This window comes from Eucalyptus grandis, chromosome 4 (assembly GCF_016545825.1).
Source record: "Eucalyptus grandis isolate ANBG69807.140 chromosome 4, ASM1654582v1, whole genome shotgun sequence".
Taxonomy (NCBI): Eukaryota; Viridiplantae; Streptophyta; class Magnoliopsida; order Myrtales; family Myrtaceae; genus Eucalyptus; species Eucalyptus grandis.
The window spans coordinates 1,819,167-1,843,690 of record NC_052615.1 but is presented as its reverse complement, the minus strand read 5'-3'; the positions used below and the strand labels follow the sequence as shown (position 1 = coordinate 1,843,690).

Sequence of the window (24,524 nt, the reverse complement as noted above, 5' to 3'; positions counted from 1 at the left end):
GATTAAAATAAAAGTTGGTAATATCCTCTAAGAGTTAGTAAGTGCATCTTAGTAACTTTAACAAATAAATGTTGGCAAGTTATTGAAACAGGATAGTGGACTATTTCAAACAATCAAATAATATTGATATAATGACTCAAATAAGAGTTGACAATTTCTTACGAGGGTTAGTAAATTTAATATGCCGAAAACCACTGTAAATAAATGATAGTAAAAAATTATTCAAACCCATGAAAATTTTGAAAAAAGAAATCAAGTAAATAGTTGGTAATTTAGAACTTAGTAAAGCTAAAATAAGTTAGTGACTTACCCCTGAAAAGTTGCTAATTTACCCAAATCAAGAGTAGTATTATTTTATAAAAGTTAGTAACTTTAACAAATAAATGTGGCTAACTCAATGGCGTAATCGATAATATTGAAACAATCCAATAAATGCTGGTAATTGGACTGAAATAGGAGCCTGCAATTTTCTATTAAAGTTAGTGATGGGTTCGTACGCCCTGCAAACCCAACTCAATCGCATCTCGGCACGTTATTAAAAAAAGAAAAAAGAGAAAAGACAGGAACGAAGGAAACAGAAAAAGGTAGATGCCAAGTAGATAAAGTGGGGCCCAATCCCCATTGCAATTAGCAATTGTCCCCGTGTGGGGCCTCACCCCACCGGACACGTCAACATCATTTTAGCCTTTTCTCGCCTTTTCACCCCTCATCTCATCTTCGAGGCCTAGCTCCCTATTCCCAGAACTCCCACCTTCAATGACTTTTCATGGTGCATCTTCATGCTATCTAAAGCTTCACCGAACCAGGAGGAAACATTCAAAATCTCACGCTCAAAAGTACTCCTATACCACTGTTACTCATTCCCGCTCTTCGCCGAACCACCGTCTCCTACCATCGGCTAACCATTGCGCTGGCCATTGCATCCACAAAAAGTAAGGAACAAAAGTGGAGATAGAATCGGATAAACCAACCGGAATATTCAAGCTCAAAAATTAACCCTCGGCTCGTTAGGTTTTGAGTGGCTCCTCATCGATGACCATCGTTGAAGGTAGCAAGAAAGCCTAGTTTATCAGTGGTGTAAGTAGGTTACGATGGGCACTCACAATCGGCGATTGGAACCTTTACAACTATCTACGAACAGAACAACGACCAGCGAGGGAGTCTTCGGACGAGATCGGGGCTCTTCGGTTTTCACGATGGGGAAGGCAAGGAGCAATAGTGGAGTAGGACAGGGCGGCTCGGGCAACTGGCTTGGCAACTAATGGAGTCGAGAGGAGTGATGGAGAGGCTCATCAAAGTGATGGCGTGGGTTTCAATCGTCGGAATGGGCAGCGGCGACTATTGCTCCAACTCCTCAAGAGAATGAAGTCCAAGAACAATGGATGCAGCTTGCGGTGACGAGGATGAGGTCGGATGTGATGGGGCGACGGTGAAGGTGTATACACAGTGCTCATGGAGAGTCAATCCTCCTTATTTTTCTCTCTTTTCTCCTTTTTTTTTTTTTTAACTTGTGGCGCCTCCCTCTTGAACATAAAAAGAAGCCAAAAGAAGAAGAAAAAAAAGGACCCCTTCCAAGATGAGAAAAGAACAGATTTTATTCTCCAATAGAGTTTTGTGTAATTGTGCCATGTGACATGATCTTGAAAGGTGTGAGCTCAAATTCCATGATAACAAATATGGTGTTCTAACTGGTTAATCGATTCTTGAAATTGATATTTCTTTGATTTGATTGTAGGTACTTAAATTTCACTATTTCTAAATCAAATGTCTAAAAAGAATTAAAGACTATTGAAATAATTTTTTTTTTTCAGTCAAAGGTAGATTCTTTGATTTGACCAAAAAAAAGGATTTTAAGCCATTTCTATGAAAACTTAGAAATCTAAACGCCTATTCCTACAAGCTTATGTTGAATTAACCACCTATATGCAATTAAAATACTACCGATACAAATCTAATTTTCTTTTTTCAAGTTAAGAAATGAGTGTTGCCACGATCGGGATCTTGAATCTTGAATTTTTCTAACTTTAACCATTAGGATTATTTGGATGTCGATAGTAATATATATAATAAAATTATAATAACTGTTGGTATTTTTTAAAAAATTTGGTAACTTACCAAAATGCTATGATCGAATAAGTTATCAATCAAAATTTTTTGTCAACTAGTTTTGATATTTACCAATGCTATTTATGTTTATCACTATGAAAATTGAGCCCTCTTAGTAAAGCGTGATATCACAAATCAAGCGGAATCAAGCAAACATATTCTTTCACGGGCTCAAGCTTGCTTATGTACGCAGTACGCCTACTCAATTTTGTTCATACTCGATTATTATATGAATGATGATTTTTGCAGATGTTTTGCAGATGTCGTATTAAAAGGCGCGGGAAAGTGGTTGCCTCTCCATCGAGCAACGTGTCTCTTGGATTTAAAAATGAATCAAATCGGAAGGCTCTCCTTCCGGTTCCTCCTTCGTTCGGTACTCGGCAATTCCCCTGGCAAGAGTTCCACATCGACGTCGATTTTCTCGACCGTTGCAAGGCCCATCGATGCGACTAAGAGGTTGTGCGAGATCATCGCAGTACCGCGGCTCCTTTTATGGATGCTCGTTGGTGAACCTGCAAGGGCTCTGTTGCTTCTCGTTGAGTAGGAGTATCGCTTGGATTAATCTTAGGTCCCTGTCCATCTGTGACTCGGAGGTGATGCATGAGATGTCGAATGGCAGCCCTGTTCTCGAGTACCTTAGTTTGGAAGGATGCTACGGTTTAAAGCGAACCATCAAGGTTTGTTCGAGAACTTTGAGGGAAATTGCGGTCAATGGCTGCTTTCGGTATGCACTTGATGAGGGTTTACGCTTGGAGATTTCAAGTCCTCTGTTGCTGTTTGAGAGGATTTTCTGGTATGATGAAGCAGCTGGTAACGGAAGTCTCGATCCTTGATTGAAGCAGAGTCGAACTTTTTTATGAGAGGTGAGGATTTTGGAAGGCCATCTGATTGTTTTGTTCAAAATTGGTTCAAGTCTTACAGAAGGTATTGCAACCTGGTTGAGGGACTGCTTCAGAAGTTGCAGAACGCGACCAAGAATCTGGTTTACATCGTTTGCTACTCTGCCTGATGACCACTGGTGCAAATACACTTTGTGCCTTTAGAATAACTACTGAAAAATCAAAGAAAAGGCAGCTGGTTTAGGGTCATTCTTTTTCCTGCTCAGTACTGCATAACCATCATTCCAAAGATCATAGTAAATTATTAATGAAAAGTTGTTGTGTCCTGTTTTTTAAAGACTGAAAAAGCAGTTGTTGACTAGAATTAGTATATAAGTTCTACTATTTCAAACTCAAAAGCTTTAGCATCACTCAATTTGTCATATAGGTGGGAACCAAAAGTGTTCTCAAAGCATACACTTGCTGGGTTTTTAAACTGTATTTGGAAGGAAGAGTAAATTATCTTATTCTTTTGCCTTTCAATTTTTGAATGTGCTTAGGTTTTATCACTTGCGGCAGAGGTACAAGGTGTGCCATTTTCTTTGCCCAATTGCAAGTTCTGACTCTGCATGCACGTTGGCCTTATTCCCCATTTGCTTTTCGTTAAATGTGCTACGGTCCTTTTCCCCAAATAAATCACTTCAATCGCCAATCCAGTTCAAATTGCATTTGGTGGAGAGTTAGTGAATATAGAGGTAAAGTGCTTGGAATTCTAAATGAGAACATGACATCAAATTAAGGAGTTGGTGTTTTACACAAAAATGAAGAGTGAATGATTGTAATGGGAGGGAAAATTTGGAGATGACATAGTTGCAAATAAAGAATCCCAAGCTGATACTAGTTGAATGAAGGGATTTTAATTTACAGGCGCGATAGATTCCTATCAACTTCTAGACAAGATTGGTGCCTTTGGAGATTTCCATAACATAACTGACAATCATCTAGACCAACTGGAAGTGTACCCTACTCCCGTATTGCCATCTTGTTGCCCTTTTCGGTACACCAATCAAAGTGTTCATGAAGATAAAGAACTTGAATTAGAGGGGATGTCGTTTATTTTAGATAGACTAGTTATGTCCAATGTAGAAATGCTTGATGCCCACTTGGAGTTGGCAGGTTTAACCCCTGCAAAATACGATCTCAATGCCGTCGGGCATCTATATAGTTTTCCTTCAATTTCTATTAGTGATTCTCACGATGTAATATTACTTTTGGCTCCGCTCTTCCTCTTCTTGTACTGATTGAGCGTAATATTACTTCTGGCTCCTCTTCTTCCTCTTCTTGTACATATTGAGCATTCCCTACAAGGATTTCTCACATTCTGTATTGTTAAAATGTAGAGTCTAGTCTGGAAAGTTTTGCACATTTTGTATTAGTTGAAGTTAATTTATCTTCTTCTGATTACAAAGGGGCATTTCGTCACATCATTTTGATTAATCAAGTTTGTTGTTGGGAATTTAACTTACTTGTGAATAGGATATATCTCAAGCTATGCTGCACACATGTATACATGGAGGGAGGAGTTGGAGAAAGCAAAAAGACTAGGAGGGTAGGGGGAGCTGCATCCAAGTATGTTAAGTTCTTGTACGACTTTATCTTTTGGTAATTCAAATTCGTAAGAGCTTGGGATCAGATGCCTAGCCTTGGTAGTTTTTGTAATCTATTCTCACTGGAAAAATTTAGAGAGGAGGTATATTTTCTCCAGAAACATCTGAATGCTGCATGCATCATGTTGCTTTCTTGATATGAAAAACATGTTGTTGAGTGCTTCTTGAACCAATCCTTGAGTGGTTTCTGTTGAGATAAGTTGTAGATACTTGTACACATGTGATTATTGCTTGACCGTATGCTTTCATGGTTACACTCCACCTCGAGGTTCCAAAGCCGAACAATAAGTTTCGTTTTTGGATTGAGATAATGGATTGAAGGCTGCCAAAAAGATATAGATTCCCTAGCTTTAGATGATCTACTAGCCCAAAGAAATCCCATGTCAAGTTACCAATATCCCTGTCAGATATAATGTGTACTGTTATGATGTTTGCCTTACTTTCTAAATTTTGATTATCATTTTCTCGGTTTATGCTGGCATCCTGATGGCAAAGTAGTTGTCTTGGGACTAGAAGATGGTACAGTTTCACTGCAAGAATCCCGTATCTTCAGAATTTGTTCTTCTCTAATCTCTCTTGGGAATAATTCTGAATTGCTCAAAAGCCGCATGATGCATTGCAAACAGCAAGCTCGCTCAACAAACATTTAGCTGTTAATAGAGATGGCAATCCATGTTTATGGGTCCTGTCTGCCAATGTCAAATTAGCAATTGACTGCTAGTTAGGTCAATCTGAGCACAAAAGCCTTAACAGATCTTATTAGAACACTCTTTTCGAACATGCCCCCTCGTTAAATAGGTCTACAAACGACAAGAGATGAATAGCCCATTTAACTAATTAAAGTGAATAGTTCATTCCGATCCAAACATGACCGGCACGGCATTTATAACTTGTACAATACATGCAATATGCATATCTTTGTCAATGTCATATAATTTTTAAGAAGAATAGCCATAAACTTACAAAGTCCTCAATTTAGATGATATCATGATATCTTGTATCTTATATATACCCATTTAACCAATTAGATTGAATCGTTCATTCCTATCCAAAGATGATTGAGACAGCATATAGAAGCAGTTATCCATGGCACGCTCATTTTCATCAAATTATTAGTTTCTTTCTGTTATTCAAAGTGACACATGTCCAGTTCGGTCATATCAGGAAGGTAATACTTCAGGTGACTCCTAAATGATAGAATTTGTATGTGCCTTAATTATGATTGTGGGTGGAAAAGTTCGTAGATTACCAGTTATTCATTAAGCTAGCTGTTTGGTCATGGGTACAATTGCTCAGAACTTGGCTGATGCTGCTGCCATAAAGTTTCTTTGAGATGTCTACCAATTTACTAATCCTTATCCACTTCATGGATTATGTTTTGCTTTGAAGATCTTATTTTTACACATGAATGTTATCTTACCAATATAGCCGTCTTTGTGGAACAATGGATATGCATCGTGCTGCTTGTTATATGCTAGTGCTTGCAGCAGTTATACGTAATGTGGTATATCTTTTTCTAACTCGGTAGAAATATTAAGCAGAATGGAAAACTGTTAAGAAGATTAAGTCCCATGCGGCAGCTATGGTGTGTCTCAATTGGGAGGAGGATGCCCAAGTGAATATAGTATGCATCTTTCAACTGAAAAAAGTTCATCTAACTTCTTGATCTTGATTCTTAACAGAAAATATTTTATTGTTCATACCTTTCATGTTCTATCTAATGCTTTGTTTGCAGTTAAGTAGTTGTTTTAGTCTGGTCTACTAAAATATTTCTTTTCTCAAACTTAGGATTTTATTCAACAGCTTCAATATGGGTTTGTGGAAGGTTTTTTGAAAACTTATGTTTGGTGTCAACTGTGAGTTGTTGATTTGTTGATTGTTGACTCCTTAACCTTAATCTCTTGTTATATTTACCTTCTTCTTCTTCTTCTTTTTTTGGCCAATTGGAAAGATAATTATCCATTTTTTAATAGGACACTTCTGGCAACACTTTGGCATTTGAAGATTGCACTACTCGTTTTTCCCTCCAGCTCCAAGAGCTCCTTACATGCCTGGTCTAGTACCTGGAGGAACTGGTTTAATTGACGATGGTCAAGGTTCATTCGTAGTGCTCTCAAATTCTTCAAAGCAATGTTTTAATATCCTTTGCAGTGGAGATGAAGATGGGGTTTTGTGCTTTAGTATATTTGGTGTCTTTCCAATTGGAAATGTTGTAAGCCTCCTGTCTGTTTTAGATCATATATTTAGCAGTATAGTCCATCAGATTCAGTCAATGGCTACTTCTTTCCTTTCTCACTTCCATAGAGCAGTCTTTCTTAATAAATGGATCTGATGGCAGAAATCAGTATTGCCCGAAAGTAGTGGACTGGTCAATTAAACAACTATACTAGTTCTAGATTTCACTTCTACTGGTCACTTCAGAGATGACACCTCCAACTTCAATACAACACAATTATCCGAAGCTTTTGTTGTTTGCCCTGAGTGCTCCTTCTACCAATATCGCAGTTGAAGCACCTAAAGGAGAATTTGGTGTCTGTTTGGGTTAGCCTACTGTACAGACTTTCTGCTTTTGTTTTAGACTTTTGAGTTTCTGCTCTTTTTTGGGAGATTAAGAGAGCCTATACGACCAGTCGGTTGGGGAAAGTGTTCTGTGAGTGTGTATGCTTGTGTGTAGATAGTTCTCTCCATGGGTGTGTAGCTATTAGAAGATGTAGAATTTTAGGTACTCTGAACTTTCCTGCATGTTTGGGTTTATTACTGTTTCAACGTGAAAACATGATGAACTTTTCAGCAGACATTTGATTAGTCTAGAAAAGCGTGCTGGAGAATTGTTCTAATCAGTATCATTAAGGTTCCTATCAGTTGCCTCTTTAGTCTCATGGAGCAAGTCCTTAATAGTTATAATTCCTTGTTGGGACTCTCCCAAATGGACTCCCTTGGGCCCACTGCCTATAATTAGATCTATTAGTGTGGAATATGGTTTCCTATTTGGGAGGTTTTTCAGATCTATGTACAAGTTTGTGAATTGTCGATGATGATTTGATCACAATGTCTTGAGTCGGTTGACTACTTAAAGTCGATTTCAAAATCCTATGTCCTTTACCTAGAACAAGTAATTTTCACTTTAAGATGAGATATTTTAGATGGAAAATTGAACATGATTGATAGGATATAATTTGATCCATTAGGAACCTCATATGATCTCAACGCATAAGCGTACATGCGGGCTACATGTAGTCCGAAGATCAAAACACAAATGGGCAGACCACTCGATTGGTGCTTAACTTATAGATTTTCCTCTTCTTTTTTTACTTAATTAATTTATAGAGCTTTTTTGCACGCATGTTAGCACGTTAGTGTGCAGGAGCACATCGTTTTTGTCCACAACAGCAGAACCCACTTGATCAAAATTCTTGTTCGCAACAAAAAGAGAAAAGTTTGTAAAAAGCAATAACATTTCGTAAAAGAAATGCCTAAAATTGACGATTTTTTTCAATGAGCTGCTTTTCTCCTTCATTTTTTCATCTTCTTTTTCTTTTCTTTTTTCGCGTTGCTGTGTTGTTCTGCCTGGAACTTTTTTTTTTTTTTTGCCCTTTTGTTCGTTTTGAGAATTTTTGCGATTTTATTTCTGGATAATTTGTAGAACAATTATCAAAATTTCATATCAGGTATAAGCAATGCAAAAAATGAATGAACATGAGGTATACGGTGACGTATTTGTAGCATATGCTTCAGTCTTATCAATATTCATTTGCTTAGCAAAAATGGAGACTAACGCGAAAGGAAACTCCTTGATTCCCACCTTTCTTGTAAGGAATTTCAAAGAACAAACCATTGAGTACTCTTCGAAAATGACTGACCATTGATTCGACCAATTTTTTCAGTATCAAGCATTATAAACTTTCTTCCACTAGAACAACGAAGATTATAACAAAGTTTGGTGCTTTTTGGGAATAGATGATCATGCGCATTCTAAAGAATTTACGACCCTTTGACACGAGAAAATGGGAGGTATGGAATAGAAAAATGAAACGGGAAAATGAAACGAAATTGATAGGGGAATAGAGTCGAACGAGGGTTTCCTTTGTTTCGCATCGGCCGTAATTGTGAAAATTAACCTATTAATTCACAAGATTTTTTGTCAAGAAATAAAAATTCAAAAGATTCATATTCCAACGTTAAACACGTCCTTAAAAGAAGCAAGAGAGGGAAAAAGAAAAGGACATTTCAATTTTCAATTTTTTCAAAAAAAAGAAAAAGAAAAAGATCCGCCCCCGCCCCCTTCCTCCGACTATTAGACGGAGCATACCAGCTCTGTTCCAGCTCTGTTCCAATGGCGCGCGCTTCCGTTTCAGCTTCAGTTCCGACGGCCCGCTTTGGCTTCTCAGGTTCCGCTCCCCGTTTGGCCGTTCTTTCTGGAGATGGCGGAGTGGAATCCGGAGAAGGGTTTGCTGGCCATGGTCACGGATGACTTCGAAGGCGGTCGATCGGCCGTCTCTCCTGATAATTGCTTTGAATCGAGAAAGCTCTTTCATTGTTCTATTCAGTGTGTGAAGTGCTTGGAAGTCTTATATGAGAAGATGATGTCGAACTGAGGAGTTGGTCTTTTACAGGAAAAACCAAGAGTGAATGAAGGTGATAAGCGTGGAAATCTAGATTCTGTTCTAGTTTATGTGGTGGTGATTGTACTTGATGTTATGATTATATTAAGGTTGTTCATGTGCACTGATATTTGTTTCGGTGGTATCTAACTTTGTTTGGTCATAAGGAAAGTAAAACGCTTATTAACTCAGGATATTATCATCATCCTTCAAAAAGAAATGGATAGTTAAGGTAGAGCAATTTCGGGGCAGTTTTCTTAGAAATGACTTTGAAATTTACATGATGGAAGAACTTTCCTGCTGAAATTTTTTAATGCTTGAGTTGACTTTCGAGAGTCGCCATAAGCCTGAACAACACGATGCCTCATGCTTCGAACCCAACCTGTAATTTTCATACTAGCTTTCAGTAAAAACCTCTAGAAATCTATTTTGTTCAGATGTTGAAAATTGTGAGGCAAATCCGTTGCAAAATTTTAAACATTGTCGCATGCTTCACATGTCGTTTTTGTTCTCGACTATTTAAGGCCTGCTTAGTTTTAGAAAGCACCTTTAGTTTCCATTTTCATAGAAACTGTTTTCGATTTTTTTTTTTTGACAAAATATTTTTCAGTGAAAATAATACATGTCATTGGGGATGAAAATTCTGAGAATATGCTCTGGTTGCATCACATTCCAAAAACAGGCTTAGTTATTCCAAGTATCCATGTTTGCGGTGGAATGAGAATACTAAAATGTCAACTTCAGTTTGTGATTTGATTTTGAGAGTAGTTTTCCTTTTATTCATCAATTGCTTTCAGAGTGTCACCCAATGCATTTGCTGGTCTGTTTTAATTCTCAAATTGAAATCAGAACGGACTTTTGAGAATCTTTATCAGCCGAATGCCTCCTCAGATTATCAATCTCTTTCTGTCTACAGCATAAAAAAAATGAACTTCATCAAGTCGCTCAACAGGCTTTGAACATTGAACATTTTACTTCATGTCATCCGGACATCATTATCAGTCATGCATAAGCAGTGGGCTGATGCTTTTAACATACTTCATGAGAGGTTTGATTTGCTGTCAAACCTCGTTAGTGACCATGGCAAGTGGTACTATTAATACAAAGCGGTAGATGGCGTTTCAATTTTCTTCATTTAACTGTTTTCGTTTGCTTATCTATGTCTCGACTCTTCTTCTCAGGAGGAATTTTTGACTCTTCTCGATGGTGCTAGTACCACTCCTACAGTCCATCAGTTTCTTGTTAATTCTCTGGGTGAAGTGGTATGGCTTATTTTTTAAGCTCTTATGCTGCTATAGGACCTCGGCTTTTTCAATTGGTTTTTAAAATCTTAGTTTGCTAGTTTGTTTAGTGATAGCATATGAAGAGTGTATCAATAGTTGTTTGTGGTGCTGGAAAAGAACTTTTGCTGGTTGTCCTCAATCATCTGCAGGTACACGTTATTATCTTTGCATTTGGCCTTTTTCCCAAATAATTAAGTTTCATGCATCTCAGAGAACAGTCCTGGAGGTGATTAGACAGAGATAAGAATTTGTTACAATAAATTATGCTTTGCACATCTGGAGACATGCCATATTTTTCAGAACATCCTGATGTTGATTCTTCATATGAACATATCATATGCCATGATATGAATTGCCAACATTAAGTGGCTGGAAAGGGCAAAGTAAAATCTGATTTGAGTCTGATTTAACAAGTTGGCAATCTCTCCTATATACGTATAATGAAAATTGTTGGTCATTAATCATTGGTTCGAAACTTGAACTTGATCTAAGTTTGAGCTTTAAGTGTACTGTACATGGAGATTTAGATATAGAATGTTTAATTTATTCACATTATAATTAGCAGGTGTAGAGATATGTTCTCAATTTAAAAGGAAAGAGTTTACTATCCATTTTGATCTTTAGCATATATCCCCTCTTAATTGCAAGAGTCAATTTTTGTACCAGAGAATCATATTCAACTGTTTTTACCTACTGATATTACTATTAGAGCCTAGGGGAAGTTAGACTTGTTTATATTACCAAATTCCACTCATTGAACTCAATGTAGTAACTGAAACTCTTCTTTTCTGTGTTATGTTTAAGGTCAACAAGCTAAGGATGAGAATGAAAACTTAGAAATTTGAAGAAAATGAGCAAAAAACTAACTGGTGGGTGCTTGGATGATAGTGAATTAAGCCTACATGGATCTAATTTGTGATGCTTAACAACGGTTATGAGAGCCTCTGTTCGCAATCATTTGTTTAGCACTTAGATGTGAGAATTGATTATTTTATATTATTATTTTGTAGCATATCTTTAGATCACAATGCTTGATATATCACCTCTTTTTTGGCAAAATAATGATGAGGATGTTAAGCCCTAGTATTGAAATTGCTTTTACTAAGTCGCATGCCAAATATATTTGTATTAGCTGTTTGGACCTTCTTATGCATTATACTCACATTTTTCCTCTTCAAATTAGTTTTGTATACTTCTCTTAGTCCCTAGTATTGCTCCTTTTATGGTAGTGTGTTGGTAGCTCTTTGGATCCAAAGTTTCTCTTGAACTTTTTTGATCTTGACTTTCAATAGTAGTGGCACCCTTTTATCACAATGATCTTACTCGCAAAAGGAATTACAACTATGAGTTAATAGAGTGTTTTTGCCCATGTGGGTGATGGTTATGCTGATTAGCACAAAATCATATGTGAGATGTTGATGTTAGTACTTGAAACTATATGATGAGATAACATGTGTTGGAACAAAGGGTAATTTGAATAACTTAAAATCCTCAGGAAAGTGTTAAGTTTCTTTTTATAGATTATATATTTCACTTGTAGGGCACCAAGGGGGTGCAACCCATATACAAAAGGAGCCCAAAAAACTAAAGCCATATACAAATCAACTCCCAAAACCAAAAGGGAGCTCAAATACCAAATAAATCATTGACTAATCAACCAAGGCATTTACATCTATATGCAAGTTTGCACTATACCAAAAGTATGTGACTTTAAGCCAACTTTCAATAAAATAGAATGGAAGATTTCTCTCCATCGGAAGCTCTCTTGTTCCGCTCCTTCCAAATCATCCAAAAGACACGGGGGAATTGATTTAATCCCAATTGTTGTGCTATAAACAAATGCCCTACCATGCGCAAAGTTCTTGCTCAATAAAACGTCTGATAACCCGAGATAACATGGTGCATGCATAGGAAACGGTCCAAACCATTCTTGTCCAAGAACAAAATGAAGGAGGAGATGCCGCACGCACTATCTCCTCTTGCTGAGGAGACACCTATTAACCAGTACTTTGCCTCATTTCTAAAGTAAGGATTTGTTCCCAGGTTGCTTCCCAAGCAAAAAGAGAAACTCTATTGGAATCCTCATTTTCCAAATCGATCTCTAATGAAAATCTGTTCTATTCACAAATCTCCCTATCGAGCAGCTTGTAGTAAGACTTTACAGAAAAGATTCCATCTCTTCCCTTGTTCCAAGCAAAAGCATCCTTAAAAGCATCAGAAATCTTCGAACTCCTAACCTTGGGCTTGGCCCACAAAGTCAATGTCGCAAATGATCATTTCATTGTTTAAATGATAACAATCTGCAACCAAAGCTTCCTTGTTCCTTGACATTTCACCCAAATGCTTACACATACAACGCCAATATGTGAGAAAATTCCATTACTTGGGAGTGTAAGTTTCATAATAAATGCACACCAAATTGGAATGAGATTCTTACAATTGAGAATCTCAGGAAACGGAATTTGATTTTTCATAGAATGGAGTTGTGTGTGAAAACTTTTAAAGGAAAATGTTGATCATCTCTTTCTTCTTTCTGACTTCGCTTCCAAGCTTTTACATCAAATCTTTGGCTTGTCTAAGGTAGTTTGGTTCTTGCCAAAACATGCCATCCAGTTTCTTAACTGTTGGCATGCCTAATTAGGAGGATCAATTTCTAAGAAGTTCTGAAGTGCGGCACCTTTGTCTCATGGGATGCCTTAGGAAAGAAAGCAACAAAATGTAGGGTTTGGAATCTTTGGTTGCTTCTGTGTTGGCACCTTTTAACCGGCTTTCAGAATCATATTCTGATTCTGTATATCTTCTAATGCTTCATTTTTGTTTGTTTTTCTTTTGTTTTGTTCTCTTATATGGGACTGATGTGTGGAATCTTTGGGAACTTTTTCTCTCAACAAAATCCTCTGTTATCTAGAGAAAATATATTGCCAGTTTATTCCCCTGCCAGATCTCTCTCCATTTATATGGGCATTTTTGTGTGTTGTGAACATGTGCTTCGGCGTGCACATGCATGTGATCATGTGCTTACACAGGTGTGCACACATGTACATGCACACTATAGGGCTGTTGTTAATTGGATCAGATCTTGTGCTTCTCCTGGGTACAATGACTCTCATGTGCATGCTACATATTTTTCTTGATTACTACTATAGTGAGAAATGACGTTTCTAGTTACATATTTCAAGGTTATACTCTGCTGTTTTATATTTTGATTAGTAAGTCTATTAAAAAGCACCAAGGGGATGCCTCCTATTTACTAATTACCACCTATAAGCTCATATTTACCTTAAAAAAAAAAAAAAAAGACTTGGTGTCCAAAGAACTGCCACCACAATGTGAAAAAAATAAGGTGGTAAGCCAATATCTTTTACAGCACCTATAGAGCTTTCCTCATTTTTAAAAGCCTGCCTATTTCTTTCTTGCCAAGGCTTATGAACTCTCTTTAACTTTATGGTACTGCCAATCAATGCTTTAGGGCTTCTTTCTCCTTTTGTCTATTCAAAATGTGCATTCACGACGGTGTAGAATTTTGTGGAAAAATTGACAAGTGATAAAAAGATTAAGCTATGAAATAAAGATGTGGCTTACTGTTTAAATGCTTTTGTAAGCTGGGACTTTTCTTTAGATTGAAGTGTAAACATTTGATAATTGGGGAGGTAAATTGGTAGCAGGGAGAGTTTTGAATCAAGTAAGTAGAGATGCGGTTTGATATTTGAATGTTGTAAAGAAGTTACCCTTCCTGAAGCTGTTGGATAGAGATGCGGTTTGATATTTGAATATTGTAAAGAAGTTAACCTTACCCAAGCTAACAGCAGAAGGGCTAGGGGCTGTCTCCTTGAACACACTAGCATTTCCTGTCAATATTGTGCTTACAGCTCACAACTATCACATAAATGCCCCCCTTCTCTCTCACATGCGGTTTGATATTTGACTTGGGCAGGGCTAGGGGTTGTCTCCTTGACTTCTCTCTCTCACAGCGACTTTGGGCAGGACTTGATAATTCGCATGAACATTCCAAACTTCTATCCTGCTTGCATGAATTGGATAGTAGACTAGGCTCCATTTCTTTAATGAATTTTCCAGTATAACTTTTATTTGTCAGAGACTCTAGAGTATGTCGTTTAGTTCAAACACAGTGTGCAGAAGATGAAGATGGGTTGTAATAACCATTTACTGTGTAAAACATTTTCTTTCATAAACTTTTAACTTTGATGGTTCAGCAGATAAATGCTATTTTTATCCCTCACGAGTGTGTGTCAGTTTTCTCAATAAGAGATGATATTTGACATATGGGGTTAAGATACTGAAGTATTGTTATTTACATAACAGCCTACTGTAGAAATTATTGGCTTTAGAATGGGTGAGCTCAGGGGTCTTTCAAGATGGCGTTCTCATTACCTAGGTATTGGTTTGGATGAGACTCTGGTGGATAATGCAGTAATAAAGGCTGGAATGCTGCATGTAAAGGTTGAGCAATTCATAAGGGTGCTCTCATATGTCATGAAGCCGGTATGCCTGTTACAATCTTTCTTGTGATTTCTCTACCTTTCTAGATATCTTATGTTTGCAACCATTGTAATATCTTGCCTGTCTCTCATCATGTGTGGTATCATGTCTTTAGTGACACTAAATTACTAAATTTTAGACATGAAGTTGAACTATTTTTGGATAAGACATGATAAGGGTTGCTTAGAATGACATATATACCTTTAATCTGAAACTACATATATTATCCAGAGATCCACATGTGCATAGTACAAATGCTTTTTCATGCTAATCATTCTCTGTCTGGCTCTACAAGATGACTTTGAATTTGCTTCAGATTATATTTCCTTCCAAATACCTGACGATTCTTTTGTAGATGTAACGAATTGTATAGCGGTAGTGAGGGGACTGACGAATGAATGTGAAGCAAGGAAGACCTTTGGAAGGATCTTGTTGTGCATCCCTCCTGGTCACTGTTTTGTGGATTTGGCTCTATTTGAGGTAAGAGCTTGGTATATCATATTTTAAAGCCCAAATTTGCAAATGTGGCTAATACATTCTGTTGTAAACAGGACGATCAAATTGCTATGTTGCTAAATAAGATGAATGATATTTGTGAAGGCTTGGGAGACGCCAGAATGATGATCTTGCAAGCAGTGACCTTCCATTTGTGCATATTGCAGGAACCAATTGTACAAATAACTGAGAGTTGTACCAATTGAAGGTAACTCATGGATTCGGAGCTTGCATATTGATTTCTTACTCACGGTATCCTGAGTTCTATTCTGATCATGTCAATTCACAATTTAAGACATTGATGGCAAAAGGAAAAACCTAGCATATTCTGCTTTTCTGTTGACTCCTGTTCTTTTCAGAATTTTAGGAAGTGCTTCTGGTTGGATGGGGAACCAGGCCTGTCCAGTTAAATTTCCCAGCATAAATAGTATTGGTCAAGAACTGGTGGTATTTACCTTGTTTAACCGATAACCAGGTGTCCCTGTCAACTGGTACCCAGCAAACCTATCAAAAAGTATGGACCAGTTCTGGACCTTAAAAAAAATTGAAGGAGTAGTGTTGGAGTTGGCTTTGGGTTTGGAACTCCAACTTCTTGTAATTAACAAGTGTGCCAACCATTTGCTCCGGTGTCTTCTTTCTTCAATTTGTGGTGGATAATTTAATTATTGACCGTATTGGCCTAATCTATTAGATAACTGAACAGGATGCTATTAAGATGACATCGAGCGTGTGTAATATACTAAAATGCTATGGTGTCTGCCAACTCAATGGGCTTCTTTGTTCGCTTGTAACTCACTGGGCTTCTTTTGTTCTAAACATGTGTAATCTAATATTTGCAAAGTGTTCTATCAAATGACATCACATGCAATAGTTTTACCAGTTCAACCAATTGAACCATTGGTTTGGTTTTAAAAACGTTTGTTCTTTTATTGTTCCTATCTATTATTTATTTGCTCTCCTCATCGGCACGAGTAGCAGCAGCTTTGTTTTTCCTCCTGTGTGCACAATGCATATACATGCCATTACATGCTTATGATTTCAAAGGATGTTTTGCTTTCTGCCTTACCGTTACAGCAAAAGTTCCAACATATCTTGATAGCTGGAGTCTTGTACTTGTATATAGGTTAAGAAATGTTCATTTGATGGCCCTAATGGGTTAAATTTTGTGTGGACATTTGCTTGGTTATAGTATTCTCACTTTTGAAACACTAACCCAGTGAAACTACACATCTAGGACCCTATCTTACACCTGGAGATGGAGAATAAAAAGCTTCGCAGCATTCCTCATGCTATGTAGTTCCTCCCTTGTCAGTTAGTGGTAGGAACATTTTGACAGTCATACAATCAAGCTAAGGATCAATTCATTGTGATGCCATCAATTGTATAGTGCTGAAGATTTTTTTCTTTGAGCTTCTTACCATGTCCATTTGCTGTTCTGGAAACTTATTGTTGCCCCATACTCTTTCCTTTGTGTATCAATGTTTGATAAACTTGCCAGTGTCAGTAACAAATTTATCTCGTTGGCTGGGTGTTGGAATTGAATTTGGTAACTTCATAATTAAGTAGAGAGAAGAGTAGTGGGCCTAGTGGTTCTTTCGCAATAAGAAATTGACAAAAATTTGATGGAGAAGAGGTAGCCTCAAATTAAGGAAGGACTTGGGCCTAGCCACTAGGAGTGGGGGTAGAGATAAAATTATCATATGCTATCTAATTACAAACATGCCACCGGATGATAAAAACAGATGAAGCTAGTCAACTTTCTCTTGCTCTTTTTATATGGTCCTAATTCCTTAAAAACTCAAATTTTAGTTTCAATCTTAATTTTATCCCGACCTTTTTTTGGTTTCAAAAACCCTCAACTTTAAACCCCCAATTTTCTTGTCTAAAATTTTTTCTCAAATTTTATATCCAGTCAAGAGAGAGCAATTTCCATCTTGACAAGGGGCAATCTCACCATTCAGATACCGGAATTCATGGCCAAAGGAGTCAAGAAAATCTTTTTTTTCGGTCGGAGTGTCGGTCAAGAGAGAATTCTCACCCAGGTGGGGTGGGCGATTTTTCAACATGCAATAATTGCCAAGAGAGAGAGAAAGAGACAGAGAGTTATGGTCGGTAGAAAGAGAAAGCTCCTATAAAGGAAAACTGAGAAAGGGGTCCACAAAAGAAAAGAAAGAAAAAGAAGAACAGAGGTGGTGAAAAGAAAAAATGAAGAGAGAGAATTGTCGGGGCACGCGTGAGGAAAGGACAGAAAGCAAAAAGTTGCAATTTCACCGAAAGTTTGTTTACTCTACTTTCGTAGCATGTACGTTTCCTGCGAGTTCACTTTTCCTTTTGCACTCTAATTTCCAAGAATTTTACTCCTCACAGTTAAATTTCTTCGTCATTTCAGTGTTTCGAAGTTGAACGACTTTCTGTTCAAAGTTAGAACCAGAGTAAGAAAAACCATTCTATCTTTAAAGAAAATAGCATGCAGAGTTGGAGACTTTCCAAAATTCATGATTGATAGTAATGGGTTATATTCATGGGCCATCCTCTCCAAACTTACTTTTCAACAAAATAACTTTCACGCGTTAATGAATTACTTCAAAGTTATCCAAAATATTATTTGAAATGTTAGGGGTGATCTAGTTCCCAATTCCATCTATGACCAAGGATCGGATTGAACAGTCTTGGGATCAAGAACCGGGCAAACCGATTAGTCCGATTCGATAGAACCGATCACTTAACAAAAAAATTCAAAAAAAAAAAAACTAGATTGTTACTATTTTAGAGTTGAAAAATATTTTGTGAAAAAAAAATAATTTTTAATGAACCATAAACTGGATCAAAAATCACCGGTTCCATTTTTATGGAACTAAAAACCAGACCAAACCAAAAGTCACTAGTTCCTGATTTTTATGGAATGCTAACTCCTACACAACGTAGAGCTTGCACGTAAAACTCTAAAATTTCACTCCAATAAAAATCTTACATTAAATTAACTCCCGTCTAACCCCACAACTCCACAATGTCCTTGCTCCCACATCCTAACAAGTCCAAAATTGAATTTCACAATTCATATTTCACATAATTTTTGAATTTGTGCTCTGATTTCAAAAATCACTCCAATTAGATAGATAAATGGCTTAAATCTTTATAAGGTATTGCTATTAAAAATAAATCTATCTTGGCAAGTCCGTGATGTGCATGCCAAACCCTCCTTCCTTTTCCTCTCCTTTTTCCCTTTATATCTCTCCCTTTTCTTTTTCCTTTCCTTTCGTTTCTATCGTGGTGCGTGCTCTCCCTTTCCCTTTATATCACTTCTTTTTCTTTTTTTTTCTTTTGCGGTGAAAATATTATAACTTTTCCCTTTCTATCTATTTCTTTTTTTTTATTTTTTTTTTCGTTTAAACCCATTTGATTTTTCGAACCATTTATATTTCAGGATTTGAAAAAGAATGGCTAAAATTTTTAATAGTTCTTGCCAGAAATTTTGTCATGCGCACCCTAAACTAAACCAAGCAAAAACATTTGTCAAGAAAAATTGTAAATTTTGATTTATTGATTTGACTTTGTGTTTACAACAAAAAAAAAATGGCTTTGTGTTAATTAAAAAATTGTGAAATAAATAAATAAATTTGACTAAATGAAATCAATAACTTGACATTCTAAGAGTTCATCACAAGTCTACACTAGTACTCGGAGATGTTGATTTAACTGACAATGGTCAAGAATCATTTGTAGAGCTCTCAAATTCTTCGAAGCAATGTTTCTATATCCTTTGCAGTGGAGATAAAGATGAGCTAGAGTTGGTCAGCTTTAAAGAACAATGCAATTAAGCTCTTGAAATTAAAGCGATAATTTTGCACTTATAAGGTATTGTAAATTATTACTATAAAAAAACATTGATCATGAAATGCACTAGCACTCTTTTTTTTTTTTTTTTTCTTTCACACTCCACAATTTCAAGTAGTGACCTTTTAGTTTGGATCGTTGGTACATAATAGCAGTGATAATCATTTTAGCTTGCATTGTTACAATTGGATATTAGAATAAGCTTATTTTTATTGTAAAATGAAGTAATTAATGCATTGGTTTTTTTACATTTCACTCAATTCTTGATGCAAATCTTTTAAATGGAGTGGATTCAATGTTTAAAGAGCTTTGTTTTATCGAGTAACTACATGAAAAAAAATGCATTAAATGGTATCTAAATGGATGGACTCACTATTAAACATACAAATTGCTTCACATCTTGTACCAGCCAAGTTGAATAACAATATTAATATTTTTAGATATATTTTGAGTGGCAAGTAAAACCTATTTAACACATTTATAAAAGATAGCTACGTGTCATTATCTAAGAGTAATAGATAATTGTTAAATAAGAATAATATGCTTTTGGGTGGCAAGTAAAACCTATTGAACATTTTTATTAACATAGCTATTCCTTGTTATTTAAGAGGAACTGCATGCATTTATGTTTAAGTATTGTATAAAGTTATATTTAATCTAAAATGAACTAAGGTTGAATGTTTCAACTCCATTCAATGATATAAATATTGAATACGACAATTTATAGGTGTTTAAGGAAGATTGCAATCGCTTAAACGAAACCAAGAAAAACATTGGCCGGCAAAAATTTGAAAATTTTGATTTGTCGATTTGTCTGTGGGTTAATCAAAAAATCGTGAAATCAATAAATTTGATTAAATGATGAATCGGTAACTTCACAATTAAGTAAGAAGAAGAGCAGTGGGCCCGGCGACTCGTTTGAAATAAGAAATGGACAAAAGGCAACAACCGGTGGGACCCAGCCATCAACAGACGGAAGAAAGAAAATTATTACAAACTATCTAATTACAAATCTGCCCATGGATTCTAAAACCCTATGAAGCGCCTCGACTTTTGCTTCCCTCTTTTTTCTATACTCCTAGTTATCTAAAGATGCGGAAATTTTAGATTGAGTTTTTATTTTTATCCTGAACTTTTTTTTTCTCAAAAACCTCTTAATTTTAAACCCAATGCTACATCAGCCCCCAATTTTTTTTCATCTAAAAAGAATTTTCAAACTTTATGTTCAGTCCCAAAGGAATCTCAAATAACCACAAGTACCTTGAGGACGCGGTCAAGAGAGCAATTTCCATCTTGACAACGGGGCAATCTCGCATTCAGGGACCGGAATTCACGGCCAAAGAGGACAGGAAAATTTGGTCATAGAAAAAGCAAAGGGTTCTCGGCCAAGTGGGGTGGGCAATTTTTCAGGATGCGATCATTGTCAAAAGAAGACGAAAAAGTACGACGGAGCTTTTCGTCACGGTCAAGAAATGGAAATACAGAGAGAGGCTTATGGTCGGCAAAACACAGAAAAGCTTTTATGAAGAAAAACTGAGAAAGTGGTCCGCAAAAGAAATGAAAGAAAAAAAGCACGCAGGAGGTGAAAATAAGAAAAATGAAGAAAGAGAGACAGAATTGTCGGGGCACGCGTGGAGAAAGGACAGAGTAAAAAGTTGCAGAAAATTTTTTTTTTTTCACAGAAAGATTGTTAATCTACTTTTATAGCATCTACGTTTCCTTGAAGTTCACTTTTCCTGTGCATTGAAACTTCCACCACACGAAGGCAACGACCATAAATGCATGTTTAGTGGTCCTGGTCAATGAATTACTAATTTACATCTAGTTCAGCAAATTTGGATTATAGGAGCGTGTCAACTGATTGGATTAGATGAATCAAACCAATAAAAATATATAATAAAGTAAAAGTAAAAGCAAAAGTAAAAAGGTATTCTGATTTATTTATGAAACTTGAAGGAGAAATTAAGATAGACCTAAGCAAAAAAGAAATTCTTCTCATCAAGTTGATAATTTTTTATGATTCGCAACACCTGTTGATAACATAATTTTTCAGAATAAATTATCGCTAATACATCATTTCAGTATTAAACTGAAGTTTATCGATTTGACTGTATAATATTTAACGGACTTAAGGCAAGAGGGGTAAATTCCTAAGTGAGATTAGGAGCTTAAATATATTTAACAAAAAATACTTTTTCCGATGGAAAATAAATCAACAAAGAAAGAGGAAAGTTCAACGGTGCAAGCAGCTGACTGACCAAGCGTGCCCTCTTCAATGTACTGACGCCTTGCGTGTTTTTATCATTTACTGAGCACTTGTCTGGAAATTATTGAAAAGGACGAATTTCTCTGTCTCTCTCTCATCCACTTTTCATTTTCTCTCGCAAATCCATGTCAAGTCTCATCCCAAGTCTCTGTCCACTTTTCCTCTTCCCAACAAATGCACCGTTCCATGCGTATAATCTTTGGATTCTCTTGTGCACTGAGATTTCAGCCGCGTGAAGGCAACATCTCTAAGCACGTGGTTGACAAAGCTTGACTTATTGGTGCGAGTTCTGATTGCCAACTGGTTCCATTGCATAAATCAAACCACAAGAAAATGGGCAACAAGAAGGCATTTTCTATTTCTTGAGACGCATTCTGGCTTTTTTCTCCGTCGGACTTGAAGGGGGAAAATCAAGGACAGAGCCAGAGCAAAGCCGAAATGCATTGTCCCATTTTTGGGCATTCTTTGCCGTGTTCATGGCATCCATCCTTCTCTCCATGCTTGCGTTCAATTTTCTCAATAAGAAGGAAACTAATGTGATTATTTAGCATTGGTAAAGTATTGTAAATCGATACTATAAAAAGGAGTGCTCGTGCCAAGAGCAATCTTTTGTTATTTTTCTTAACACTTCACGATTTCAAGTATCGATAGTTTAGTTTGGATTGTTGGTATATAAATAGCACTGATAATTCTTTTAGCTTGCATTGTCACAAGTGGATATCAAAATACAGCTTCTTCTATTGAACATACAAATTGCTTCACATCTTGCACCAACAAATTGAATAACAACATTAATATGCTTAGATATATTTTGAGTGATCAATAAAACCTATTTAACATATTTATAAAGATAGTTACCCCTCGTTATTTAATAGAAATAGATCTATATAAAATAAATTGTTGGATGAGAATAAAATGCCTAGGTGTATTATGTGTGGTAAGTAAAACCTATTTACATTTTCAATAACATAGCTACCCCTCATTATTTAAGAGGAACTGCATGCATTATGTTAAAGTATTATTTAAAATATTGAACTAACACTGCACGTATTAGTTCCATTTAATAATATAAATATTTGAATTAACATGCATTACAAATTATAGGTGTTGAAGGAAGATTGCAACCGCTAAACTAAACCAAAAAAAAAATTGGAAAAAATTTATGAATTTGGCTTTGGGTTGATTAAGAAATTGTGACATCAATAAATTTGATTAAATGATTAATTGGTAACTTCATAATTAAATAGAGAAGAGAGTAGTGGGCTTGGCCACTCCTTTGCAATAAGAAATGGACAAAAACTTGGTAGGGAAGATCGGAAGTCTCAAGTTAAGGAATGACTCGTGGGGCCCAGCCATCGGGAGCGGGTAGAAATAAAATTATGATATGCTATCTAATTAAAAATATGCCCCCCCGGATGATGAGAACAGGTGAAGCTCCTCCACTTTCTCTTCATTCTTTTACACAATCCTAATTCCTTTAAAACCCTCAAATTTTAGGTTCAATTTTAATTTTATCCTGAATTTTTTTGTTTCAAAATACCCTCAAACCTTAAACAAAATGCTGCGTCAACCCTCAATTTCTTCGTCTAATTTTTTTTTCAAATTTTATATCCAATCCCAAATGTGTTCCAAATAACAACAAAAATTCTTGAGGATGAGGTCAAGAGAGCAATTTTCAGCTTGACAAGGGGCAATCTCGGCATTCAAGATTGAAATTCACGGTCAAAGAAGACAAGAAAATTTGGGCATGAAAAAGCAGAGGATTCTCGACCGAGTGGGTGGGGCATTTTTCCGCATGCAATAATTGCCAAAGGGAGCTCGAAAAAGAAAAAGATGGAGCTTTTCTTCCTGGCCAAGAAAAGAGAGGGAGAGAGAGAGAGAGAGAGAGAGAGAGAGGGCTATGGTCGGCAAAAGAAAGAGAGCTTTTACAAAGAAAAACTGATAAAGTGGTCTGCAAAAGAAAGAAAGAAAAGAAGAACAGAGGAGGTGAAAAGACAAAAATGAAGAGAGAGAGAAATTGTCGGGGCACGCATGAGGAAATGACAGAGAGCAAAAAGTTTGTTTAATCTATTTTTGTAACATCTAAAGTTGTTCACTTTTCCTTGTGCATTGAAACTTCCACCGGTTGAAGGCGATGACCATACATGCACGTTTAGTAATCCCGATCAATGAATTACTAATTTATATTTAGTTTGACAAATTTAAATTATTGATGCGTGATTGGATTATATAAATAAAGTCAATAAAAATCAATATAATATATATAAAATATAATAAAGCAAAAAGCGAAAGCAAAAATAAAAAGGCATTTTCACTTATTTATGAGATTTGAAGGGGAAATTAAGACACAATTGAGCAAAAAATAAAATCTCATTGTGTTATGGAATGAATATATTTATGCATGTTGATAATTTTTTATAATCCTTGACACGCTTTGATAACATAATTTTTTAGAATAAGTTATCATTAATAATACAACATTTTAGTACTAAAATGAAGTTTATCAGTTTGACTATATAATATATATCAAGCTCAAAGTAAGAGGGGTAAATTCTTAAGTGTGATATAGAGGTTAAACCATATTTAACGTAAAACACCTTTTTTGACGGAAAATAAATTAACAAAAGAAAGAGGAAAGTCCGGCGATGCAGGCGTGGACGAAGCGTGTCCTCTTCATTGTCCCAACGCCTTGTATGTTTTTATCTATTTTGAGCACCTGTGTGGAAAATATTGGACTGGACAAATCTCTCTCTCTCTCAACTTTTCATTTTCTCCCGCAAAACCATGTCACAGGCACGTGAGGGAAGCAGTGACAACAAGGGAAAGATCAAACAATTGGAGCGAGAAACTTCGTGGAGTTGAAAAATTTGCCTGGAAAAGAAATTAGACAAGAGGAAAGACAAAGTATACGGAGCATTGATGTGTTCAGAGTGATTTCCACCTTAAAAGATATG

At 36.3% G+C, this 24,524-nt stretch overlaps 1 protein-coding gene across 7 annotated transcripts; it reads left to right on the top strand.

The window, feature by feature from the left end:
- Positions 1 to 10,375: 10,375 nt before the first annotated feature.
- On the top strand, positions 10,376 to 16,973 carry LOC104446525 (anaphase-promoting complex subunit 4-like). Of its 7 annotated transcripts, none has more exons than XM_039311726.1 (5): positions 10,376 to 10,624; positions 14,799 to 14,978; positions 15,270 to 15,455; positions 15,638 to 15,678; positions 16,705 to 16,973. In XM_039311726.1, exons 1-4 carry the CDS (start codon positions 10,553 to 10,555, stop codon positions 15,674 to 15,676), a joined length of 477 nt encoding a protein of 158 aa, XP_039167660.1. In that variant the 5' UTR covers positions 10,376 to 10,552; the 3' UTR covers positions 15,677 to 15,678; positions 16,705 to 16,973. The 7 variants fall into 7 exon arrangements, with proteins under 7 accessions (XP_039167660.1, XP_039167655.1, XP_039167656.1 ...); XM_039311721.1 differs by having other exon boundaries at positions 15,527 to 15,678; XM_039311722.1 differs by lacking the exon at positions 16,705 to 16,973 and adding an exon at positions 15,830 to 16,691 and having other exon boundaries at positions 15,527 to 15,678.
- Positions 16,974 to 24,524: the final 7,551 nt, after the last annotated feature.